The sequence below is a fragment of the Trichomonas vaginalis genome, chromosome III (genome assembly GCF_026262505.1).
Source record: "Trichomonas vaginalis G3 chromosome III, whole genome shotgun sequence".
NCBI classification, from domain to species: Eukaryota; Parabasalia; order Trichomonadida; family Trichomonadidae; genus Trichomonas; species Trichomonas vaginalis.
In genome coordinates, this window is record NC_067205.1 from 26,878,646 (window position 1) to 26,905,402 (window position 26,757).

The following is a 26,757-nucleotide window of genomic DNA, read 5'->3' on the forward strand; positions in this document are numbered from 1 at the left end:
AAAAGCTTATATCATCGCTGTTGAAGATATCGACATTATCCTGAAACGATATCTCAGCATATGAGATTGTCAAATAAAAACGTTTCCAGAATTTTTTATTCATGAATCTCTCTGAATTTATTAATAAATTAACGATTTTGTTTAAAATTCAACTACATCAATAAGGCTAACATATGAAAGACATTATCGTAACCACGCAGTAAATTCTGAGAGCCGATAGAAAATTAACCGTGAAAGTTTTCTTCCATAAATAATTATATTTTTAATTGTAAAATTTAAAAATCCGATTTTTTTCTCTCTGAATTTACAACATATTTTTGAAATGATTCCTTTTCAGCTCTCATCTGCTGGTCTTTCATATGTCGATCGGCTATCATCAATGGAATTCTTCACATTCGTAGCTAGTGGAAATAAGTATATGATGCCACGTGCTCTTGCAGTTTTTCTTTCACCACGAGTTTTTAAAATCCTCAAAGAAAACGCAACAATTTCATCCCTTTCATTGAAAACTCCAGATAACAACAAAGTGTTTAGTGATATAATAAAGCTTGCTTCAGGAAATCAGATTTATATCACTGAGAAGAATATTGATACAATCAAAAGTTACGCAAAGGAGCTAGAAAACCAAGAATTACTTGAAATATGCAACAAAAAGTTGCATGATCTTGTTTTTAAGTCTCAAGTCACTCTTGAAAATGCAATCCGTTCAATTAAGTCAAAAGAAAAAGCCAACATGAACATTGACAACGATGTTTCTTTTATTTCATTAAACTTTTTCGATTTTGATGAAAAATAATTGCAGTCCCTTGATTATTTCATCATATCTAAAGGTGACCAAACTATTTTTTGAAAGTCCGCCATAACTTTAATGGTACTATTTCAGCGTGTACAATGAATACAAAAATTCTAAGAGTGCCACATAAAATAGTACTTTAGACTTGAGTTAATGCTACCAAGCAAATGTTAAAAAGATGACTTTAGTGTTTTGATAATCAAAGATTAAAATCATTATTGTCTAAATCAATAATCATAACGACAGAAGTTAATGTTTTTTCATAAGTGCTTTAAATCCACTTTTAAAAGTATACCTCAAAAATCAAAATATCAAAAAAAATTGGCCGATAGGTTTGGCTTTAATTTTTGTCTGCTTTTATGATTTGATATGGATGTTATAATTTTAAGAGTTGAGCCAAATTCACCAATAGATTTTTGAGATTTGCAAATACTCAATAATTTTCAGCGTGTTATCTTTTATTAAAAGAACTATTTGGTTTCAGTATCATATAAATTGATATTTACTTTCTATTTGAACCTTCATTTAGCTAATGATTTAATAATACAGATTTCATCTAGTCCTTATAAGAGAATTTTGAATTTGTTATAATAAAAAAACAAACAGATATAGCTTACACTTCTATAATAAAGATACCTTTTATAGAAATCAGTATGAAATGTGTTTTGGCTTATTGGAAGCATATCAGACATAATCGCCATAATCAAAAAATCTATATACCCAATAAGTAATAAATTTGTCGATATAGATTTTCCATAAAATTAGTTTTTAGTCTGATCTAAAAATAAATTTAATTTTTTATAAAAAAAATCACATTTAAAAGTACCTTTTTAGTAGCTCGAAATCCTGTTGGTGGATTTCGGGCGTACTTCAAAATTAGCTTTTCTTCTACATATGCAAGCTATATTTTAAATATGGAGCAAATCGGATCGGCGAAAGGAGTTTAGTTACCTTTTCATATCTAAAATTTTATCTCATCCCAACCTTCAAATGCGCAACGAGAACAAGTTATTCAACATAATCTACAATATTGTTCATGAAAAGGGCAAAAATTATTTCCCATTATTTGAATTTATTAAATTTAAAGAACTTGGCGATTCAGAGATGAAGAAATTTATGGAATTTTGCAGCTTACAGAACCCGAGCGAGCCAATTTGGAAGAATATTTGTGCTCGTTTTACAAAAGAACCAAAAGAATCAAAACATTCAATTTCCAGTCCAAAAAGCCATAAAATTTCAGTACCAGCGATTCTTCCTCATGAAGATCTGACCGTTGAAACTCCAATTACAGAAGAACCGACACAAACACCAAGATCTTCACGTAAAAAGAGTTCTCCCGAAAAAGAATATCAAGTCGGACATGACTTGTTATCAGGAATCTTTGCTTCAATGTCTACAATGAAAGGAAAAGTTTCTTTGAGTTCATCATCCAAAAATACAGGATTTATATCACTTCTCCTTAAGAAAGACAACAACACAAACTTCTAGACACATAATGAACCGAACTCATGGGTCAGAATCGACTTCAAATCGATGCACGTGAAATTAACTGGATATACTCTTCAAGGAAGGTGCGATATTGATTACAATCAGATGCAATCATGGGTAGTCGAAGTAATGGTCAATAAGAAATGGGTTGTGATCGATACAATTAAAGGAAAACCATTAAATAAATCTCCGATTTATTTTCCAGTTCCTAAGAATGAATACTATACAAAGGCTATCAGAATCAGGCAAATCGAGAAAAATACTTATGGAGATGATGACCTTGTTTTGTCTAGAATGGAATTTTTCGGCTTTACTAACTAATTTTTTTAGTTTTTCTGTTTTATTTCTCTGTTTTATTGTTGATAAGTAAATCTATTTCGTTTTAATACCATCTATCACACCAGTTCATGTTATTTTCATCGCATATCTGCTTTACAAGTAATCGAAATTTTGGATGAAAAGCGATCATTTTTCCTTTTTTTACAGATTTTAGATATTATTAGCATTCATACAGATCAATTCGTTAATACATACGAAACGTGGATTCAATTTTATTTCAAAAAATTCATGAAATAATCATTGAATATAACTTATTAATATTCGATGAAATTATTACCGTCAAATAAATTAACCTCTCAATTCTCATAAAAATTCAAAGGCATTCAGAAACTGAAAAAATATTGAGACCCATAAATCTCATCTATTACCCGACTTCCTTTTCCAAAAAATAAAATTCATTGAAATTGTTTTAAATTTATGCTTGCTTTATCTTTTTTAGTATCAATCGTTAAGATCTCCGATTATAATGAATCAGGAACTTATACTGTTGATATGAGGGATACCGATGACGTTGAGATACCTTTAAAATCTAAATATACGACTCTTTTAATTCACAATTCTGCCAATTATCAAGCAGATTTCTATGACAACACACAGATATTTATATGCAGTATAACTCCACGATCAGATTCACTACTCAATACACAGTCAAAAACAGGTAGATTACTCGTTCATAAAAAAGGCAATTTCGACTTCCTTCATTATACCATCGTTATCCCCGATTCTAACAACCAAATAAAGAAAGCATCACAACTTGTTATTTCAACATTGAGTTCTGATCAATTCAACGTTTCAGGATCAGTCTATAACGATGCAAGTTATCAGATACTCAATAATATTACGACATGCTTCTTATTTTGCAACCCAAACATCGATTCCTACAAAATTTATAACGTTTCTTCCAATTTTTCTAAATCTGAGTATTCAAGATTAACAGTTATCATTGTTTATTCAATGACAAGTGATTCTATTCTCAGAATTACACCTAAAACGCCATACCAAAATCATGATATCAAACCTTTTAACACAGAATTCAAGTTTGGAACTTCATTATTAGTTCGAAATGGGCAAGCATGCATTAAATTGACAGACGAAGTATACGATTTGAACCTCCGTATGACGATATTTTCACAATTAATTGTGAATTGCCCTGAAAAGACAACAATTTTATTCAGAAACACCAATCAAACAATAGAAATCTCTACAAACGATCAGATATTGAAAAACATATCTAACGATAACAAAATATTCCGATTCGGTGCAAATGGCGGAAATATTTTGTTTTCGAACGCTTTAAACACTACAATTTCATTCACAGCATTTGTTACTAAGGACATTGACTGCGAAAGTACCTTTTTATACTCAGATATTACAAATGAAGCATTAAATATTTCAAAATCATCACATGAGTATTGTTTGATGCTTTGTTACAGTTCTAACTCAACAATATACGAACAAGGTTTTATTTTATACGATATATATTCACCAGGAGAAAAAAGAACTCAAATTTTTCTTAAAAATGTAAATTTCAAGTCGATTCTTGCTGTTTATCGAAATGACGTTGATTATGAACACAATATTACTATTACAAGCAACTGTTCTGATTTATCTCCTTTCTTCTGCCGTTTTCCAGATTTTGAAAATTCTATTTTTCTTAAACAAAGAGATTTACGCGATCCACACATTCCATTGACAATCAACATTGATACATATACGCACAGATCACTAGAATTGCTTATAAACCAAACATTAGTTCTTAATATTTTGAAATCAGTTTCAATTTACATCCATGATAGTCAAAACACAGAAAAAACAGCATTGATTGATAATAACAGCATTCCTTTCACCAATTTGTTTGATTTTGGCTCAAAAACAGGTAAAGTCATTGTTAAAACATTTAATAAATTTAATATTTATGTTACAGCATTTCCAAGCAGTGGATATCGAAAGATTTATTTCACGACGAAACCAGAAGACTTCAAGATTTGTTCTCCCTTTTATAATTCAACACGAAATTTGATGATAAATGAACTTGATAACATTATTTTTGTCTTTTCATCACCACAAAGATACAACGTAAGTGTTGATGCAATTCTCGACAACAAAGGAGACAAAATTGAATTTTATCGATCAAAGAATTCATTCATTGGAGTTCTTCCTTCATATACTAATTCATTTAATATCAAATTCAATGCGAAATTCTTTGTTTTGAACTTTATTTCGATGAAGAATTCAGAATCAAAATCTATCAAAATCCACATTTCAGAAAATCCATCATATCAATTAATAAATTATTCAAAGTTGTATCAATCAGATAATAGATTCCGTGAGATTTTATCTAATGAAACAATCAAAGAAGATAAAATATATGTTTCACATCATAACGCAGACACATTCCTTTATACATATGGATCAACAGCATACATCACAATGATGAATTCATATTCTATCATTGCAATTCATAATGTTGACTTTGAAGGTCAAATTTATGATTCAAAAGGATATTTTGTTGGTAATGTTTCATCATATACATACAACTATGGTTCATTCCTTCCTATTGGTGGCACCGCAGTTATTTCTAGCAATAATTATTTCATTTGTTATTCTATTGTTAATTTAGTTTCTAATCTTTTTTCATGCAATTACATCGGTATTTCTAACATCCCAGATTCATATTTCCTCATTACTCGTCCATTCACTGATCTTCCACGAAATTTTACATTTGAACAAAACACGAATTATTGTTATCTCTTCATGACACCAGTCAAAACAGAATATTTCATTGCATCAAAACTCGGTACACGAGATCTCGCATACGCATTCATTCCAGAAGACAAATCGAATACAAATGTCATCACAAAGACAACACAAGTTAAAATTGAAGGTCGTTCTATCTTTTTGATCGTCATCAGTTACTCAGATGCGAACACATATATTGTTATGAACCACAGTGTCTCCACATTTTTGAATTTGTCTATGAACTTGTCAACAACATTCAAACTGACACATCAATCAATTATTTTCAACAACTCACAACTTTACAATGACTTTGAAACACTCGAAGCAGTTCGACGAATCCTTTATTTTGTTTTCTTGAGTATCATCCTTTTGATGATCTTCTTTGGTTTTGTCAGTTTCATGTGCAACAGCAACTACAAATGCTGTCGTGCTTTTCGTGAAGAATCAACAAGTCCTATTGTCAACGATTTCCCATCATTCACACCTAATCATCCAGGCATCGACGATGATCAATTCGATGATTCTTCTCACAGTGATGAACATCTTCATTTACGAGATCTTGGAGATAATGCCGAAGTTGTTGAGACAAACAGCAGAGTTTCACGTAAGAAAGGCAATCTTTCTCCTTACTTAGAAGCACTATCTCCTTCAACAAACCCTTATCTCCAACAACTGAACTCTGACAACTAATTTTGTTTTAATATTTTGTTTATTGTTTTTTCTTTTATAATTTATGTAAATCTTATATTATATCAATTGATATCAATTAACAATCCCATTTTAGCAAAATGTTCAACACATTTTCCTACTTAAACTATGTAAGAGACTTTATGAAGGAAAATGAGTTTAATCACATTTACGGTTTTTATTTGTGACGAACTGCGAGCCTCAATTAAAAGCAATAAGGTATGCTCAAGTTTTGAAATAAGTTTTGGATTCAAAAGTGACTTAACCTTTTTTATTCATTTTCTTTTCGGATGAGAGATTTCGGATAAATTTTTAACAAAGACAATATATCTACGGTCATTAATAATACGAATACAAATCTAATAAAATCTATAGCTACACATATTCCATGCTTACATGCAACTATCTTAATTCCTTTAATGATAAATCTAATTTTATATTGATTGTCTTTTCCTTTCAATTTTTGAAAAATTCGGCTCAAAATTTTTGATTTTTTTGATCTTCAAAATTATTGGAATCGAATTTAAAAAAAAAAAAAAAAAAAAAGGTAGTGGGGCCTCCAGGCACTTCGTGCCCTCTAGCCCTGAAGATGTTTAGTATAACTTTGTCCGGACAAGTAAGGGTCTATCGTCGCTACAGGAAAAGTTACGGGCGTTCCAAGGAAGTATACTTTGAGAAGCCTTTTCTCCATTTTAAAACAAGATAGGACGGTTATTTTACAAAACTGACAACACTTTGACCGAGTAGTTTTTTTGTGCTGAACAAAAAGTGTCATATAAACATCTGTCAAAAACCGTTTTTTACTTCACTTAAAATGCCACGTAAGCTACGTAAGAATATACGTAAGAGGAAGAGAGCATTGAAACATCCAATAGTAAAACTGACACCACAACAACAGTTGCAACAACAAATGATGAATGACCCCACTATGTTGCAACAAATGTCAAGCAACCCTATGCTTTTTAACCGAGTTATTGGTGCACAGAGTGGAGGTTTAAGAGCGGCACTTTTAGCGAAATGGCAGGCTATGGTGGAGCTGCAGACGGAACAGCTTATAACCCTCAAAGTCAAATGAATTTGAGTTCACTCAAAAATCAAATAACAGATGTCAAAAAGTCAAACATAGACATACAGAAACAAATAAGTGAAAACGAAAAGAAACTAGAATATGACAGACACACAAAGAAACTCAATGAGTTAAACGTAGAGAAAGAAGAAAGAAGAAACAACTGAAAGAACTAAGTACAGAGGAAATTGCGAAAAAAGTGTCAGAAAAACCAGCAGAAGTAGCAAAAATGGAACAAGATGTTATAAATTTGAAAAACCATACTACTCAATATAAAGTACTGAAAGATGAAGAAATAAAACAAAAAGCCCTGAAGACATATATGGATAGCGATGAGTATAAAAAAGAAGTTGAAGCAAATGTAAAGGCAGAAAAACTTTTACAGTTGCAAAACCAAACCGTACAGTATGAAAACTTAGCACAAGAAAGTAAAAATAACGACGCAGCCATGCAAAAGGCAATGAAAAGCGCAGAATATATAAAAGCTAATAATGACTGGTTAGATGCCCAAGCCAACGCTAAAGCAGCCCAACTTATAGGGTCAATAAGGACAAAAATACAAGCGGATGAAGACAGTTCAAATGAAGCTTTAATGAATGCTGACTTTAAGAACGCCTTCGAAGCTCTTCATAGTAAGGTGAAACTAGTGAACGACTTCTCATCTTGAAAGAAACTGAAGTCTGAAGGTTTCGACAAAGAGTTAAGAGAAGTAGCACAAAATATGACGAAAATAACAGATGCAGCAACGAGACAGGCAGTTCAAAGTGCCTATGACGCCGTTAGAGCAACTGTTGTGGAAAGTCAAGAAAAAGAGTTACAACAGACCAAAACAGACCTAGTAAATGCTTTCTTAAAAACGAAAAGTCAGGTAGGACATTATGCTGCAGATGGAACATATGTGCCAGCTGGTGGAACTTATATACCAGCTGGTGGAACTTATATACTAGCTAGTGGAACTTATATACCACCAAACCCTCCAAGAGAAAGCACCTGCACCAGGACTACCTAAACATTTACATCGTCACATGGACACAGACACAGGCATGCACCAAAACCAACACAACAACCAACAGTTCAAAACACTGCACCACAACCAACAGTTCAAAACACTGCACCACAACCAACAGTTCAAAACACTGCACCACAACCAACAGTTCAAAACACTGCACAGCAACAAACCACAAACAGAGCAAGGACATAAAAGAAGTAGAGAACAAGGAAACCAAGAATTCTTAAAAATGCTTAAGGAAAATTATGGTTACCCAGATACTCTTGACTTTAGTGACAGATATAAAGAAGCTATTAGAAAGTTCAAGAAGGGAAATACTGACCCGAACCTATTTAGCTTTATGGTTCAGCACCAAATGGGATATAATTTCAAACCTGGAAAATACAAGCTCGCTAAGGGATATGATTTAATAGCATATCATCCAAATGACATGACTGAATTTACTCCGAGATATTTGGTGTCAGAGATAAATGATAATTCAACTATCTTCATGAAACGCGTAAAAAATAGAGACGGAACGAAAGAAGAAAGGGTTATGAATGCGGATGACTTAAATAGGGAACTTGTTAAAAACGGTCTCGGAATATATGAAATGCCAGCAGATGAGGTACAAGAAACTCACAGGAAGAAGTTCAGATACAACCAGACATGGAAGAAATAGTTCAGCAACAACAGCTAGAAGAGCCTGAAGGAAACAAACAAGTCCCTCCTTTGGAAACTAACTTCACAGAACTAGATGAAGATTTGGAACAGCCGAAAAATCTTGACCCTCAACAAGAGTATGCGGAGAATATGGAATCTTTCCAAGAGTCTAAGAAAAATTCGCTGACATAGTAAGAATATATCGAAAAATGTTCGCCGACATACAAAAGACTCCAACATCAGATGAAAATATTCAGCATAGAATGGAAGAACTGAAAGAAAGTGTACGCAAATACAACAATCCTTTTTACTTACGACCATATAACGTTCAATCTTTGGCTGAACTCGGTGAAAATAAAAGGTTAAATTTCACCAAAACATATAGAAATGAAACATTGTTTAAAGTTCATTCAGAACCTAACCAATATGGAAACAAACCTACTTTTGTTTCTGCAGACTATGGAACTACAATGAGATGGGGTCATAAAGCTAATCCGGATAGGTGGTTCATAAACTTACAACCTCAATTCCAAGAAGTTGTAGACGCAATGGAAGTGAATGGTGAACCAGATATAGCTGGTATTTTCAGCGCGGCTTTAATGCCATTGAAAGTATTGAAAGATGCAGATATTTTGAACCAGTATGAAATGAACATGGCTGATGGAAATATAACACCTGACGTTCTAGAACATTTATCTCAAAGAACTACACAGAACCATAGAGATGGTATATTTGGTGAAGAGTTTAGAAAGAAAGTTAGGGAGAGAGAAGGAAGAGAACCTATTGTACATGACCTTGCAAACGAAAGTTTGCAAAATGTCATAAAAACTTACTTTGCAGACAATGAACCGAGAATGGATGAATATTTAAGAAAACTCAAATGGACAGTACCAAATGAAATGTTAGTATTGAAAACATGTTCCTTGACAAAATAAAACCAACTACAGAAATAAATGACGCAAGACTGAAACATTGGGTAAAAGCTTTCCCATTCACAAAAGATATTATTGGTAACATGGAAAGAAAACCAGAATGGCTACAAAAACATATATTTGGAAACGAGCTTATTCCATATGGACAAGCTCTGTTTGAAGAGCTTGAACCGGAAACTCAGGAAAGAGTCATGCAAACAATACGCGAAGACTCAAATACAAACTATGACAAAATCTTTCTAGGATATAGGTTACCTGAGATGGGCGACCAGAGCCCAAGGCAAAAAGGACATGGGAAATTTACAACATACTAGGTGAACATGAGGCAAAGATGCAACAAACTTGAAGCAGAGGGCAAGTTACCAAAAGCGACACCAAAGAAGAAGGTAGAACAAAGTGAAAATAGTGAAGAAGTAACTTCATCTAGTGAAAGTAGTGGCAATGAAGGAAAAAGAAGAGTTAAAACTCAGTCAGGAAGAAAGTAAAGCTTGGTCCGAGTGGGTTCTATTATGACACATAAATCCAACTATTCTATATTTTTACCCATATGAAATGTACGCCGCTCAGAATATAACGCCAACAGTTTTGGATGCCATGAACGGAAATGTTTCCGAATGGTATAACGAATGCGACAATGCCATTAGAAGGTCAGAAATAGTTCCTGGAACTTACGAATATACAACTGCTGTTTTCTTATGGAAACGTAGGTGAGTTTGGAGAAGGTTCTTCAACAACAGTAGATATTGCTTGCGACAGGTTTCATATTATTTCTATTGACAACTCATTCTTATACGTGGAACAAGACATTGAAATAAAACCTTCTGCCAAGTTGTCTGACAAGAAAGGTTGCAATGGAATTTTCTATGTCGGATACCAATATGCTCCAGAAGTTTTCATGGGATATAAGATATATTCTAACTCTGACTTAGTTCAAACAGTAACATGGGCAAACTATGAATGGTTCGCTTTGAGAAACTCAGTACAACCACAAGCTAGAGAACAAACAGACCAGTATGCAAATATGAGAAAATAAGAAGACTTGACCCTAACGTTCCAGGAGTTTATGTTAACCTTTCTGGTTCAGATGGAACTGCTGCCACTAAAGTAAAACTGAAACTTAGAGTTCCTTTGTCATCTTTCCTCATCTTCAGGTTTTTAAGATACTTGCCAAACTGGGCAGGAAAAATTTCTATCGAACTTACTCCAAGCAAAAATAACTTAGTCATTGCACCAACACAAGACCCATTCACTATTACAGACGTAAAGGGAACAAATAAAACGTCATTCGCCGAATTTTGCAAAGACAAAGTTGACTTAGACTTTGGTTTCTCAAACTTCAACAATGAAGTAAACTATTATTTCAATGCTGCTGGAGATGCTTGGGACCCAGTTAAGTTCACCTGCGAAAAAATTGAATGCAAGAGAATAGAAAGCAGACTTGCAGTCTATATGTTGGACCCAGATATTTCAAATGCTTTAGCTGCCAAATATATTGCAGTTCCACTTATGTTCCCTATACACCAAATATCTGTCAAAGACTTTGCAGGTGAAGTTGGAAACCAAAATCCAGGAGCCGCAGGTGCAAGAACAGATATTGCTTTAACAACTGCAATGAAACATGCAGATACTATGTTTGTACTGTTCAGACGAACTATAAATGACTATTCTTGTTTCTACAACCCCGGTATTAAATATCATATAAACATAGATGGCAAATATTATCAAAGAGAGAATATTCTACAGTTGAGGATATGAGGTCATACAACTTGACATTAGATGCTATGAACTTTAACAACAACTTCACAACAACCATTAACCCTGAAATGCAAAGTTCTATTATGCCATATGTGAAAGTATGGACTCATACAGGAGGTCAAAAAACTCAATATACAAATGGAGACCGTTCAAACTTTTGGCTTGGCATTCCATTTGCTGACTCAGAAGACTTTATGGGTGGTATTTCAACTGTTGGTACTGTACAAATACAATATACTGGTGACAGAGACGGTCCAGATGAATTGAAAGCAAAGAAGTTTACAAAACCAATAGCATTTTCACGGAAGATGCTCTTTTGAAGATTCGTTCGATGAAACCTGCTGGGGCTCCTCAGATTGGCATAACGACAGCATCCATCGAGCAGATTTTGGCAGCAGGTCAGTAAGTTGTTCTTGAACTGACTTCTCTCCGTCAAATATTGACAGTACGCCAGTTTTTGACATAATATTGTATTATAAACTTACCTTTAGAAATATCTGTAAGTTTTGAAGTTATTATTTGTCTGCTTCAAGAACTTTCACCATTTCAGTATTACCAACTTTCTTTGCTTTATGAAAAATTTTTGGTTCAGCAAAGACTGCTATTCTATAACATTTACCATTGTTGTTATAAAGAACTATTCTGTCAATGTATTTGTATTGTTTGTGTGTGTAAACTTTGTTCTGCTTCAATTCGAAGAGATACTCGAATACGTCCATCTTTTTTATTCTAAGTAAAATGTCATTTCCGAAAAAATAAAGCGTAAGTGTTTCAAAAAGGTTTAATGGCGGTGGCAGATGTGAAGTTAAATTCACCAACTCAAACAAACAGTCAAAGTGTTATTGTCAATGTCAAAGACAGAGATGTTGAAGTGGGGAAACCATACGAGGACGAAGATGGTATAACAATTGTTCCTGTAAAAGAACAACCAACATATCCTGAAGTTAGCAGAGACTTAAGTTCTGTTGCAGATATTCGAAACGACTACCAACAACTGAAAGACAAACTTCAAACTCAGGAGAAGATTTGTCAAGCTTTAAGTATAATGTTAAACTTGGTCGAACACAACCCTGTAAAAGTGAACTCATATGTCATTGCACCTCATGAAGTTTTGAAAGAACTATTGAAACTTTTGACAGAGGCAACGATATAAACATCAAAGAAATAGAACCCGACATTAGTTGCTGTGGTGTTTCATATAATGTCATTGACAAGATATACGTTATGAAAGGAGGTGAAACGTTGAACTTAAAGTATAGTTTCCCAGACGTCATAAAAATATTTGACGACCACAACATTTCATTAAAATTTATTTGCTAAGTAAAAATGTCAAAACTTCTTGAAAGATGTTTGAAGAAAAATAATATAGACTTTATTTCATGTAAAGGACTTTACACACTTTTGAACGATATGAAAGACCCTGTTTTTGTTTGTTCGTGAGACAAAGGAAAGTTCTATGTCTTTACAAAATATTTGAACTTCTTAGACAAGAGAACTTCAAGAAACGCCATGTGAAAGTTTAGATGAAGTTCTTCTCCACTTTCAGAAAAACTTTTAAATATATATAAATGGCAGAAGATATTAATGGTTTATACTATTACGACTAAAAACCCTGAGTCATATAATTCTATAACAACAAACTTACAAAGTCCTCAAGGACGATATTGTAAACTAACCTTAAACACAATGACGACTAAAGCCTGTTTTGCTCTTTTGACACCAGAAGACTTTATTGTTGTGAATGGTAAAAAATACTCCTTTGAAGATACTTACTCAGATATACCACCAACAGGTTTTGTTGACTTATTTAATACTTTAAGTACGGGTGTAACATGTGCTGCAACTAGAGCAGGTTTCATTATGTTTGGATGTCCGACTGAGTTTACTATAAACGATATGAGCTATAATACAAAACTTATTTCTGGTTTTTACTACCAACAGTTTCCTATAACAGGAAAAGGTGTCATACAAGGAATGTCTATTCCATTGACATTAAGCACACCAATCTTATATATTGTTTCAAACTTAGGTTCAAAGTGTTATTCGAATGTCGACAGAAACTATTATGACCAAAAGATACTTATGCGTATAAACAATACTTTCTCTGCTGGTTTGCCTATTGTTCATTCGAATGCAGAATTTTCAACCTTAGTGAACTCAAACACTTTGGCAAGTATAACGTTGACATTAGTTGACGCAAACTTTGTTCCTGTAAAACTTTTATGTCCTATGTATTTGTCAATGACGGCAGAAAGTTTCGAATTGGAAGATGCAACTGGTGAAAGTATTGTATTACAAGAAACACTTCAACAAATAGCTCAAGAACAACAAATGCAACAAATGCAACAAACAAAGTCAAGAATAAAAAAAAATATTTTTTTTTTTTTATAAAAATGTACAGAATAGATGTTTCAGATTTTTATGACTTCCAAGCATTCAGAAATATGTGTCCATTTCGAGACTATAACAAAGCAGTCGAGAATTTGAAACGTTTAGTCATTTATGTCGACTCTGCCCCAGAATGTTATGTTATGAAAGAATGGGATGTAGTCTTTAACAAACCAAGAGCAACAATAGTTTCAGAACAAGAATGTAGACAGAAACTTAAGAAAATAAAAGTTGTACAAGTTGGCATGAAGATGTTAGATGCTTGGGATATCTTATTGTCAAAGTTAGAAGATTTTTCAGTTCGAGGTATAAAGTTCTATACACCTTCTCCAAACTTCTATTCTATCTTCACTGGATATAAATACGAACAAGTAGAATGGAAAGAAAATATTATAGAAGCTTGGTTAGACCATGTCAAAGAAATTATATGCAATGGAAACGAAAGAGTCTATGAGTATATCTTATGTTGGTTTGCAAACATCTTACAACATCCAAGTGCTAAAAATGAAACTGCTCTCATTATAATTGGAAAACAAGGAACTGGTAAGAACACATTCTTTACAGATATTTTGTGCAAACTGTTAGAAGGTTATTCGAACCCGAATATGACAAACTTAGAAAACATCTGTGGCAAGTTTAACTCCTCAATAGAGATATGAAAACTTATAGTTTGCAATGAACTTCAAAGTATAGATACAACAAAGTTTTGAACTCAGATGCTTTGAAGAGTCTTATAACAGACAAAGTTGGAGTGTGTTGAAAGAAAATATAAAGACCAAAGAGTTTGTGAAAATGTTGCAAACTTCATTATGGTTTCAAAACAATGCTGTTCCGATGAAATTAGAAAGTTCTGACAGAAGATATGTAGTTGTCAGAACGTCAGATTCTCATATGCAAGATACAGAAATTTTGACGACTTAGCAGAAACTTTGACATCTGACTTTTACAACCACTTGTTCTCATATTTTATGACATTAGATATTTCTAAGTTCAATCCAAGACAAATTCCACATACCGAAGAGAGACAAACATTGTTAGAAGCAAACAAGAGTGTATATGAACTGTTCATAGATGAAACTGACTTTGTGTCATTAGATGAAAGGTCATTGTACGATTCGTATAAACAATATTGTCAAGAATATGGTTATATGACAGCGTCTAAACGTACATTCTTGGCAAATGTCAAAAGTCTTTTAGACGTACAGAATGGTGTATATACAAAGAAAAATTTTTATGAGTAAATTTAAAAAAAAAATATTTTTTTATCCGATAGAAAAGATGACGAAATTCATCTCAGTAAACAAGTACATGTCAGGACTTAAAGAAGAACTAGACCCATTCACATTATTGAATGTTTACTTCTACCATTTTTGAAAAGTCTTCATTCAGCAAAGTTTGGAACATCGAACCAGTTAAGTTTGCTATTGTGACTAAAAATGGTGCGAAATTTGAAGACTTAGACATAGAAGGTTTGTTAGCAGTCAAAGAAAGTTTTGACAGAAGGTTTTCAAACCTTAAAGAAGGCAAAGCATACAAACTTGTTATACCTTATGAACCAAAGAAAGCAGACGACTATGAATATTATGAGTCTAAGATAGTTGAAGTTCAAGGTAAATTGGGTAAAAGATTTTTAGAGTCTAAGCCAGTGTTTGCTCCTAAAGAGGAGAGAAACATTGACATTGACCCAGAAATGTTCTAAAAATAAAATTTTATTTTTACATGTCAAATTTCTTTTTCTCTGGAACTGGTTCAGGTTTCTTCTTCTTCTCTTTCTACTTTCTTTTCTTCTTTTCTCTCTTCTTCTTTTCTGGTGGAGTTATGTCAAATTTGGCGCAACCATATTTATGTAAAAGTTCTTTGTCCTTTAATAGCTCTTCTATTCTGTTTTCTATTTCATCTTCAAGAACAGCGCATGTGTCTTCTTTGCATTTCTAAGAACTTTTGTTGGACTTCATCTTTCCAATCGGCGTCATCTCTGTCAACAAGTCTGTCATTGACAAATTTTAAGACTGCTCTGCTTAATGTTTTATGGTTCTTGTCATATTCCCAGAAACAGAACTTTAGAACAAATTCACCTTTCTTGTTTACACTATGTAAGATTTTATGGTCGACAGATGTTTTGCTGTCAAAAAGTTTGTCTCGAATATAGATAGCGAAATCGCTAGACATTTTCTAAAAGATAAAAATTTTAATTTTCTAAAAATATGTTAGAAAAAAAGTTTGCTGACATTGACAAGAAATTTGAGAATGTTTTAAACAAGAACAAGAGGAAGTTAGAAAATGCTCAGATAAAGCCTATACATGACAAGTTCTTATTTGCTCAGAATGGTATAACAGGTCTAATTGCACCACCTGGGTCGGGTAAGACTTTCACTTATTCTTAAAATGGCTGCACAACAACAAGAACTAGATGAGAAGAACCCATTCTATGAGTTAGTTGTTATTTGTAGTACTTCTGGTCAATTTGACCAAACCGTCAATTCGTTCAAAGATATTATAAAGAAGTCTAAGTTAGTATGTATAAAGGATACTGAGGTTGTTAGATTGGATAAAGAAGTACCAAAGAAGGGTTTTGAAGTACAATGCTATAAATGAGTATATAAATTCGAAGTTTAAAGACCCAATGAGGAAATGCAGAGAATATTAGAGAAGAAACACTTCAGAAACAAACAGAAGAGATAGAATACATTTCGAAGAAATTGCAATCTTACGATTGGAAGACATACCCTCATAGGTGTCTTCTTATCTTAGATGATTTCGCCTCTCATCCTTTGTTAAAGAATAGAGAACAAGATATGTGTCGAATTCTTAAGAAGCTCAGACACTTTAACATCTCAGTTGTCATTGTGTACAGACAGCAAAGAGTTTAAGTAAGGATGTTAAAAGAATACTTACTGACATTATACTTTTCCCTGGATTGTCCGAAGACGATTTCATGGAACTTATGAAAGAGTCCATGGCAGGTAATTTGACAGACATGAACTATGGGAGAAGTACAAAGTCATACAAGACCCTCATACTTCTTTCAGAATTCATATCTACGCAAACAAAGTTCAAATTGTAAAAAGTCAAGCTTGAAAAATGTAAGTGTTTAGTCTTAGTAAGTCTGTTGTGGTGCTGGGGCTGTCGGTTCTTCTGGCTTTGGAAGGCATTCAGGAAGAGGAACGTCAGTCATCCGTTTGTGTCCTGTCGGAAGGAAAAATTTTTCCTGTCGGAAGGAAGAACTTTTTCTGTCGGAAGGAAAAACTTTTCTGTCGGAAGGAAAAACTTTTTCTGAAGTTCGACCAAAAAGTTCTCAATTTTCGAAAATTGAATGGTTTACGGACGGACAACTGGAAAAATTTTTTCCTCGCGATGGAAAAATTTTTCCTGTCGGAAGGAAAATTTTTTCTGTCGGATGGAAGAGTTCTTCCTTCGGAATGAAAATTTTTTCCTGTCGGAAGGAAAAATTTTTCCTGTCGGATGGAAGGACTCGGAATGCCAGAAGGATTTGACGAGGCAATTTACCTAATTGAGCTACTTGAGCCATCTGAATCAAGCGATAAAAATAAAAGTGCAATTTACTCTACTTGTTTGAAGTTGTCAAATACTCTGTTATTTTTTCCTTTAACATGGCAAATTTCTTTGAAGGTAAGTATTGTACAACCTTTCATATCATAGTGTGTTTGAGGTAACGTATCTTGAACTATTTGTTCACATCTTCATTTGGGGTCATTGAAATCGGTAAGTTTTCGCGATAGAACCAATTTCTGTCAGATTTGTAAATCTTAGCAAGGTCGTAAAAGCTTTTGTTGTTTTCTTCTGACTAATGCAACATACCATATCTTTATCTTCTTCATTTTCCATCTCTTCATTATAATCATATACTTATAGTCTTTTCCTTACCTTTTGGTACCGAACGTGGTATTCTTTTCTGAATGCTTTTGTCTTTTGCTTCAAGCTTGTTTTCCATCTCTTCACGTTCTTGTCTATGAATTTCGTCAAGAAGTCTGTAAATATACCAAGCATAACGAGGCGAAGCCCACATTGCAACAGCATTTACAAGAAGTCTATGTACATAATATCCTTCAAACCGTTTGGCAAATTTTTCACGATTTTCATAGAGTTTTTGGCGACTGGGTTTTTTACTTATCGCTGTTCTCACTGTTTCATAGAGTTTTTGGCGACTGCGGTTTTTACTTTCGCTGTTCTTCACAATTTTCATAGAGTTTTGGCGACTGCGGTTTTTTTACTTACTCGCTGTTCTTCACTGTTTCAGAAAAAAGTATGTCTCGCTGTGCTTCGCTCAAAAGTTCTTGTGTGCTTTGGTTCCTAAACCAGTCTTGTGGTTTCTTTAGTATCTGGAGCAAAACATGCTGTCAATATACTTTGCATTGGTACATGTCATCTTTGACTGAACGAATGAGACGGAGTTGTTTGTTAAACTGTATTGTACTCATATTCTTCATTTATAGCTCATGGGACTATAACTGTTGTTGTGTTTCTCTGTTGTTGACATATCTGTCTTTACATACAAAATAAAAAATAATTTTATAAAAAACTAACTTTATTTTTTTAAGTTTGGTCATCCTCACGGTATGACAAAATACTATATTTTACTTAAAAATATGCAAGCGGCTTATAGCTCAGTGTATGGGCTACTCGTTAAAGGCGTCGAAGACCTCGGTCAAATCCTGATTCGCGCAGGTTTTTTCCCTTTTATGCAGTGAAATTTCATGTACATAGGGTTTACTTTGGTGTTAGACCTAGTGAAAAATAGAACGATATAAGTTTACATTTGTAAAGTTGGACGATAAAAATCTTGCTACTGTCAGTAAAAGTACTGCTACTGTCAGTAAAGTACTGTATGTCAGCTAAGAATCATAAAAGTATGCTAATGTCAGTAAAAAGGAAAATTTGAGAGGGTTTTCGACGATAAAGTACTGCTACTGTCAGTAAAAATCTCTGCTACTGTCAGTAAAGTACTGTACTGTCAGTAAAAGTACTGCTACTGTCAGTAAAAATACTGCTACTGTCAGTTAAAAGTACTGCTAATGTCAGTAGCAATGGTCGAAGTCGAACCTTACCGACGAGGCAATTTAACCTAATGAAAATTAACGAGCTTTGTTAGACTTCCTCAGGCAGAATGTAAAGGCAAGCTTGTTAACGGTTAGAAACCGTATAGAACCTTTCATTTTTTTTCCTCAAAAATAATGTTTATGTTAGAATATTAGAAATAACATTTTTAACATAAGCGTTTTACATGGTAAACGTTTTTTTGGAATTTTGTGAAAATCTCAACGGTTTGACACATGCCATTATGCCATTTTACTCAGAATTTTGTGCTGAATTCAGCAAAAATATATTTTAGGTGAAGAGGTGAGATCCACCCGTTTTTCTCACCTCTTTTCTAACATGGTCTAAAACACACAAAACTCATGAATTTCGTGAATTTCCTTAAGATAGAAAAATATATTTTATTGTTAGCATGTTTAATCTAACACGTTTTTCTAACCTGTTTTCTACATGGTCTAACACACAAAACTCATGAAAATTTGTGCTGAATTTCAGTAAAAATAATGTTTTAGGTGAAGAGGTGAGATCTCACCCGTTTTTTCACCTTGTTTTCTACCATCTTTTTTTTTTCACAACCGTTTACATTGAATGCTACGTGGATATCTGAAATCTAAACAGTTTTGTGCTGTACTATTCTTCTTTAGTACATCGAATGTTTTAACAATAGCCTGAAAAGTTTCTTTATACTTCATTTGACGTCAGTATAATTAGGAAATCGTCAGCTGTTGATGTTTTTTGTTCAGAAATTCCAAAATGTCATTTTATCTTTACTGTGGTTTTCTCTGCTTCTTTCTTTAGTCAGCTAGTCGTTCTCATTCTTTCTATCTTTTGACGGAGTAGTTATAATTTCCTCATTGCGCTTTTACATTTAGAACATTGCCGGGGTCATTTTTGGTTATACATTGAAATAAAACCAGCAAAAACAACTAAAAGCGTCAATTGCTCTCTATCTCAAAACATAGCGGTTTATCTGTTCATCATCCATACCTTTCCTTTCTATCATTTATCTCTTTTCCCAAACACATTCAGCACAACTAACGAAACAAAGTTGTCGTAGGTTTAAATTTTCAGATTTATATTATTGTCAAGAAAGAAACATTCTTATATACATGTCGCAACTTTGTCCATAACCTTATGGTTGCAATGAATCCTAGAAACTCATAATTTACCTTTTCGTATGAACACTTCTTTATTTCTACTGAGTCAGTTGGTTTCACTTCTATTTATCGAATTCAGGAATAGTGAGTTTTTGTTGTTGGATTCAGGTAGTTTAAGGCAAGATGTCGCATGAGGTCCTGCATTTAATAAAAGATACTGTTCATTTGTTTCATCTTTTCAGCACTACATCTAAATACTTTGTTAATAAGTTCTCTGCTTTTCTTCTGGATTTCTGTTTAAAAGTAATATGAAGGAAGGAATGAAGCTTTTTCATTTCTACTTAACATTGACGTAGGATTCATGACTAACGAGGTTTGGGCTGTTGGTTTGAATTGTTGTAGAACCTAATTGTTGAAAATCATATTTTTATACAAAATAAAAAAAATAAATAAAATAAAACTACTTTATTTTTTATTCGGAGAAATTCATGAAATTCAAGAGGTTGAAAAAGCGGTGAAAAACAGGTGAGATCTCACTCTATCACCTAACATTAATTTTTGGGTCCTTTTACACTCATTTACGATGAAGTCTTGAAAAACATTTACGAAGAAGTCTTGACAAAAACATTTACGAGAAGTATGCATCAAAACATTTACGAGAAGTCATGACAAAACTTACGAAGAAGTCAATGAAAATTCAAGAGGGGTAGAAATGAGGTTAGAAAACGTGTTAGAAAACGTGTTAAGATCTAAATTTCTAACATAAAACTTTATTTTTGGTGTAAATTTTCATGATTTTCGAGAGTTTTAGACATGTTAGAAAACGTTTAATCTAACCATCTACCGGACATTCTTCGTCAAATTATACAAAATGACACTTTTTCATTAGATAACTGTTTTTTTTGACGAAGTGAAAGTTTACATTCGTCAAAAAAATCCCTTGAATATATCTTTTATACAAAAAAATACAAAAATGACACTTTTTTCATTATGATAAACTGTTTTGACCGAAGGGAAGGTTTAACACTTGTCAAAAAATCCCTGAAATCATATCTTTTATACAAAAAAATCAAAAAAACAATACTTTATTTTTTTCTATTTAATGAAATTCATGAAAATTCATGAGGTTAGAGAAACGTGTTAAAAACGTGTTGATCTAACATTCTAACATAAACTTTTTTTTGGGTCTTACACTCATTCACGATGAAGTTTTCTTGACAAACATTTACGAAAGAAGTTCTTTGAACAAAGCATGTACGAAGAAGTCTTGACAAAACATTTACGAAGAAGTCTTGACAAAACATTTCCGAAGAAGTCTTGACAAAACATTTACCGAAGCAGTCTTGAACAATTCAAGAGGGTAGAAATGAGGTTAGGAAATGGTTATGATTAACCATCTACCGACATTCTCGTCAACATGAAAAAAATGACACTTTTTCAATTTAGATAATGTTATTTTTTGCCGAAGTGAAGTTCTTACACTTCGTCAAAAAATCCCTGAAATATGTCTTTAATTACAATAAAAACTAATTATTTTTTATTTGGGGAAATTCATGAAAATTCACGAGGTGAAAAAAAAGAGGTGAAAAAAGAGGTGAGACATCTCACCATCTAACCGACATCTCGTCAATACAAAAAATGACACTTTTTCTATTATATAACTGTTATTTTGTGACGAAGGAAGGCTGACACTGTCGTCAAAAAAATCCTGAAATATGTCTTTTATACAAAATAAATGAATTAAAACTTAACTTTATTTTTTTCTACTTAAGAAATTCATGCAAATTTCAAGAGGGTGAAAAAGAGGTGAAAAAAGGGTGAGATCTCACCATCTTCACCTAAATTATATTTTTGGTCGGACAACTTTCTCTCAATTGAGAGCTGTGGGCATTTATCTTGCGTTAAACGGTTATCAAGATCTTTCTTCGAAGTCATTGGTCTCTCTTCGATTTGGACTGAGATTCAATTGCTGGTGGGTTATAACCTTGAGTGGAAATGGTAGAAATCGGAGACGGTACTTGCCTGGCAACTGAGGTGCAGGGGCTGGTGCTTTAAGAGTTTCCTCTGTTGGAATGGAACTCGTTAGTGGAACGTCCGGACATCCGTTTGTTGTCCTGTCGGAAGGAAAAAACTTTTCCTGTCGATGAAAATTTTTTCAATGTCGGAAGAAGAATAGAAAGCAGACTTGCGTCTATAATGTTGACACAGATATTTCAATGCTTTTAGCTGCCAATATTATTGCAGTTCCACTTATTGTTCCCTATATCACCAAATATCTGTTCAAAGCTTTGCAGGTGAAGTTGCAACATCCAAAATCCAGGAGCCGCAGGTGCATAGAACAGATATTGGCTTTAACAACTGCAATGAAACAATGCAGATACTTATTTTGTACTGTTCAGGATCGAACTATAAATGACTATTCTTGTTTTACACCCCGGTATTAAATATCATATAACAAGGATGGCAAATTATTATCTCAAGAGAAGAATAAATTCTACAGTTGAGCGATATGAGGTCATACAACTTGAATTAGTGCTTTATGAACTTTAACAACAATCTTCACAAAACATTAACCCTGAAATGCAAAGCTTCTATTATGGCCATATGTGAAAGTATTGGACATACAGGAGTCAAAAATACTCAATATTACAAATGGAGACCGTTCAAACTTTTGGCTTGGCATTCCCATTTGCTGACTCAGAAGACTTGTATGGGTGGTATTTCAACTGTTGGTAATGTACAAATACAATATGACTGGTGAAGAGACGGTCAGATGATATTGAAAGCAAAGAAGTTTTACAAAACATAGCACTTTTCGGAAAGATGCCTCTTTTGCAAGATTCGTTGATGAACGACCTGGGGCTCCTCGATTGGACATATACGGACAGCATCATCGAGCAGATTTTGCAGCGGTCAGTAAGTTGTTCTTTGAACTGACTTCTCTCCGTCAATATTACAGTACGCCAGTTTTGACATAATATTTGTATTATAAACTTACCTTTAGAAATATCTGAGTTTTGAAGTTTATTTTTGTCTTCAAGAACTTTCACCATTTCAGTTATACCAACTTTCTTTGCTTTTATTGAAAATATTTTTGGTTCAGCGAAAGACTAGCTATTCTATAGACATTTACCATTGTTTGTATAAGAACTATTCTGTCAATGTATTTGTATTGTTGTGTGTGTAAACTTTGTTCTGCTTCATATTCCGAAGAGATACTCGATACGTCATCTTTTTATTCTAAGTAAAAATGTCATGTTCCGAAAAATAGAAGCGTAAGTGTTTCAAAAGGGTTTAATGGCGGTGGGCAGATGTGAAGTTAATTCACCAACTCAAACAACGAGTCAAAAGGTGGTTATTGTCAATGTCAAAGACAGAGATGTTAGAGTGTGGGAGAACACATACGAGGACGAGATGGTAACAATTGTTCCTGAAAGAAAACATATATCCTGAAGTTAGCAGAGACTTAAGGGTTGCTGTGTCAGATCATTCGAAACGAAACTACGCACAACTGAAAGCAAACTTCAAAACTCATGGAGAAGATTTGTCAAGCTTAAAGTATAATGTTAACTTGGTCGAACACATACCCTGTAAAGTGAATATATGTCATTGCACACTCATCGAAGTTTTTGAATAGAAACTGATTGAAACTTTGCAGAGGCAGAGATATATAACTCAAGAGAATGGAACCCGACATTAGTTGCTTGGTGGTGTTTCATATAATGTCCATTGACAAGATATACGCTTATGAATGGAGGTGAATAGCGTGAACTTAAAGTATAGGTTTCCGCAGACGTCAATAAAAATATTGACGCACCACAACATTTCATTAAAATTTATTTGTAAGGGTAAAAATGTCCCATAAACTTCTTGAAAGATGTTTGGAAGAAAATAATATAGCACTGTTAATTTCGATGTTAAGGACTGTGTACACACTTTTGAACGATATGAAAGACCGCTGTTTTTGTTTGTTCGTGTAAGACAAAGGAAAGTTTATGTCTTTTACAAAATATTTGAACTTTTAGACAGAGAACTTCAAGAAAGCCATGTGCAAAGTTTAGATGAGTTCTTCTCACTTTCAGAAAACTTTAAATATATATAAATGGCAGAAGATATTAATGGTTTATACTATTACGAACTACAACGTCCTGAGTCCTATAATTCATTAACAACAACTTAAAATCCTTCTCAAGGGACGAGTATTGTAAACAACCTTAACACACGAATGACGACTAAAAAGCCGTTTTGCGTCTTTTGACACCAGAACGGACTTTATTGTTGTTATGTAAAAAAACTACTCCTTGAAGATTCTTACTCAGAATAATAAACCCACCAACCGGTTTTGTTGCCTTATTTATAGCTTAGTACGGGTTGTAACATTGCTGCACTAGAGCAGGTTTTCATTATGTTTTGGATTCCGACTGAGTTTTACTATAACGATATGAGCATATAATTACAAAACTTATTTTGGTTTTTACTAACCAACGTTTTCTATAACAGGAAAAGGTGTCATACAAGAATGTCTATTCCATTGACATTAAGCACACCAATCTGTATATATTGGTTTCAAAACTTATGTTCAAAGTGTTTATTCGAAATGTCGACAGAAACTATTAATGAGAAAACCAAAAGAATATCTTATGCGTATAAAACAATACTTTCTCTGCTGGTTTCCCTATTGTTCATGTCGAAATGCAGAATTTTCAATAGTGAACTCAACAACTTGGCAAGTATAACGTTGAACAAGTTAGTTGACGCAAACCTTTGTTCCTGTAAAACTTTTTATGTCCTATGTATTCTGTCAATGACGGCAGAAAGTTTCGAATTGGAAGATGCAACTGGTGAGTATTGTAATTAACAAGACACATTCAACAACAAATAGCTAAGAACACAAATCAACAAATGCACAACACAAGTCAATGAATAAAAAAAAATATTTTTTTTTATTTTTAATAAAAATGTACAGATAGATGTTTCAGATTTTTATTGAACTTCAAGGCATCTCAGAATTGTCCATTCGAGTACTATTATATAAGCAGTCGAATTTGAAACGTTTTAGTATTTATGTCGACTCTGCAGATGTTATGTTATGAAGAATGGGATGATAGTCTTTAACAAACCAAGAGAAACATAGGTTTCAGAACAAGAAATGTAACAGAAACTGTATAAAATAAAAGTTTGTACACGTTGGCAATAGAAGATGTTAGATGCTGGGATATCTTATTGTCAAAAGTTAGAAGATTTTTCAGTTCGAGGTATAAGTTCTATACAACTTCTCCAGAACTTCTATTTCCTATCTTTACCTCGGATAATAAATACCGGACACAGTATGAAATGGAAAGAAAATATTATCAGTAGAGCTTGGTTAGACCATGTAAAGGAGAATATATGCAATGGAAATCGAAGAGTCCATATGATAAATCTTATGTTGTTTGCAAAATATGCTTACACATCCAAGTGCTAAAATGAAAATACTGTCTCATTATATTGGAAAACAAGGACTGTAAGACAGATCATTCTTTACAGATATTTTGTGCAACTGTTAGATAGGTTTATTCGACCCGAATCTGAGTGAAAGACTTAGAAAACATCTGTGGCAAGTTTACAACTCATCAATAGAGAGAATAAGTGAAACTTATAGTTACGTTTCGCAATGAAACTTCAAATATAGGATACAACAATAATGTTTTTGAAAACTCAGTATGCTTCCTGTAATGAGTCTTAACAGACAAAGGTTAGGAGTTGTTGAAAAGAAAATATAAAGACGAAGAACGTTTGATGAAATGATGTTGCATAACTTCAATTATGTTCAACAATGCTGTTCCGATGAAATTAGAAGTTTTGCCAGAAATGTATGTAGTTGGTCAGAACGTCTCAGATTCTCAATATCGCAAGATACAGAATATTATTGCGGACGACTTACGCCGACCAACTTTGACCACTCTGACTTTTACAACCAGCTTGTTCTCGATAGTTTTTATGACGATATGATATTTCTAAGTTCAATTCCAAGACAATTCCACTTAATACGAGAGAGACAAGAATTGTTAGAAGCAAATGCAAGTAGGTGTATATGACCTGTTATAGATGAATACTGGATCTTTGATGTATTAGATGAAAGGCTTCTGTTGATAGCGATTGTATAAATCAATATTGTTCAGAATATGGTTCATATGGAACAGCGTCTAGAACGTGTACCATTCTTTGGCAAATGTACACAAAGTCTTTTAGACGTTACAGAATGGGTGTATATACAAAGAAAATTTTATGAGTAATATTATAAAAAAAATAATTTTTTTTATGCCGTAGAAAGATGAAGATCAGCCCATTCATTCATCAGTTAACAAGAACAAGACCATTTAATAAGATGTGATCATCACTGAATGTTTATCTAATCCATTTTGAAAAGATCTTCATTTATCAGCAAGTTTTGGGAACATCGACCAGTTTAAGTTTGCTAGTTGTGATAAAAAATGTGCGAAATTAATGAAGACTTAGACATAGAAGGTTTGTTTACAGTGTCAAAAGAGAAGTTTGTGACAGAAGGTTTCCAACACTTAAAGAAGGCAAAGCATACAACTTGTTATTAACTTTAATTGAACCAAGAAAGCAGACGACTATGAAATCTTTATGAGTCTGACAGATAGTTGAAGTTCACAGGGTTAATTGGGTAAAAGATTTTAGAGTCTAAGCCAGAGTGTTTTTGCTCCTATAGAAGGAAGAGAATCTTAGTTGCATTTGACCCAATATAGTTTTACAAATAAAAT

The 26,757-nt window shown here is 33.3% G+C and overlaps 3 protein-coding genes and 4 pseudogenes across 7 annotated transcripts, besides 3 other annotated features; all 7 read left to right on the top strand.

Moving 5' to 3' along the window:
• Positions 1-322: 322 nt before the first annotated feature.
• On the top strand, positions 323-796 carry TVAGG3_0771130 (uncharacterized protein; the record flags this gene model as incomplete). The annotated part of the gene is made up of 1 exon (XM_001584042.1): positions 323-796. The coding sequence occupies one exon, from the start codon at positions 323-325 to the stop codon at positions 794-796; it is 474 nt and encodes a 157-aa protein (XP_001584092.1).
• A 30-nt stretch (positions 797-826) lies between these two features.
• Positions 827-1,748: a mobile genetic element.
• A 35-nt stretch (positions 1,749-1,783) lies between these two features.
• On the top strand, positions 1,784-2,678 carry TVAGG3_0771150 (uncharacterized protein; the record flags this gene model as incomplete). Its single annotated transcript, XM_001584041.2, has 1 exon — positions 1,784-2,281. One exon carries the CDS (start codon positions 1,784-1,786, stop codon positions 2,279-2,281), a length of 498 nt encoding a protein of 165 aa, XP_001584091.1.
• Positions 2,679-2,946: 268 nt separating this feature from the next.
• TVAGG3_0771160 (uncharacterized protein) lies at positions 2,947-6,243 on the top strand (the record flags this gene model as incomplete). The annotated part of the gene is made up of 1 exon (XM_001584040.1): positions 3,038-6,049. The coding sequence occupies one exon, from the start codon at positions 3,038-3,040 to the stop codon at positions 6,047-6,049; it is 3,012 nt and encodes a 1,003-aa protein (XP_001584090.1).
• Positions 6,244-9,176: 2,933 nt separating this feature from the next.
• Positions 9,177-20,413: a mobile genetic element.
• On the top strand, positions 10,248-11,856 carry TVAGG3_0771180 (annotated as a pseudogene). The gene has a single exon. A coding segment is annotated over exon 1 (1,609 nt).
• TVAGG3_0771190 lies at positions 12,235-12,770 on the top strand (annotated as a pseudogene). The gene has a single exon. A coding segment is annotated over exon 1 (536 nt).
• Positions 14,084-15,049, top strand: TVAGG3_0771200 (annotated as a pseudogene). The gene has a single exon. A coding segment is annotated over exon 1 (966 nt).
• TVAGG3_0771210 lies at positions 16,043-16,916 on the top strand (annotated as a pseudogene). The gene has a single exon. A coding segment is annotated over exon 1 (874 nt).
• A 1,746-nt stretch (positions 20,414-22,159) lies between the features above and the next one.
• Positions 22,160-26,757: part of a mobile genetic element that runs on past the window's edge.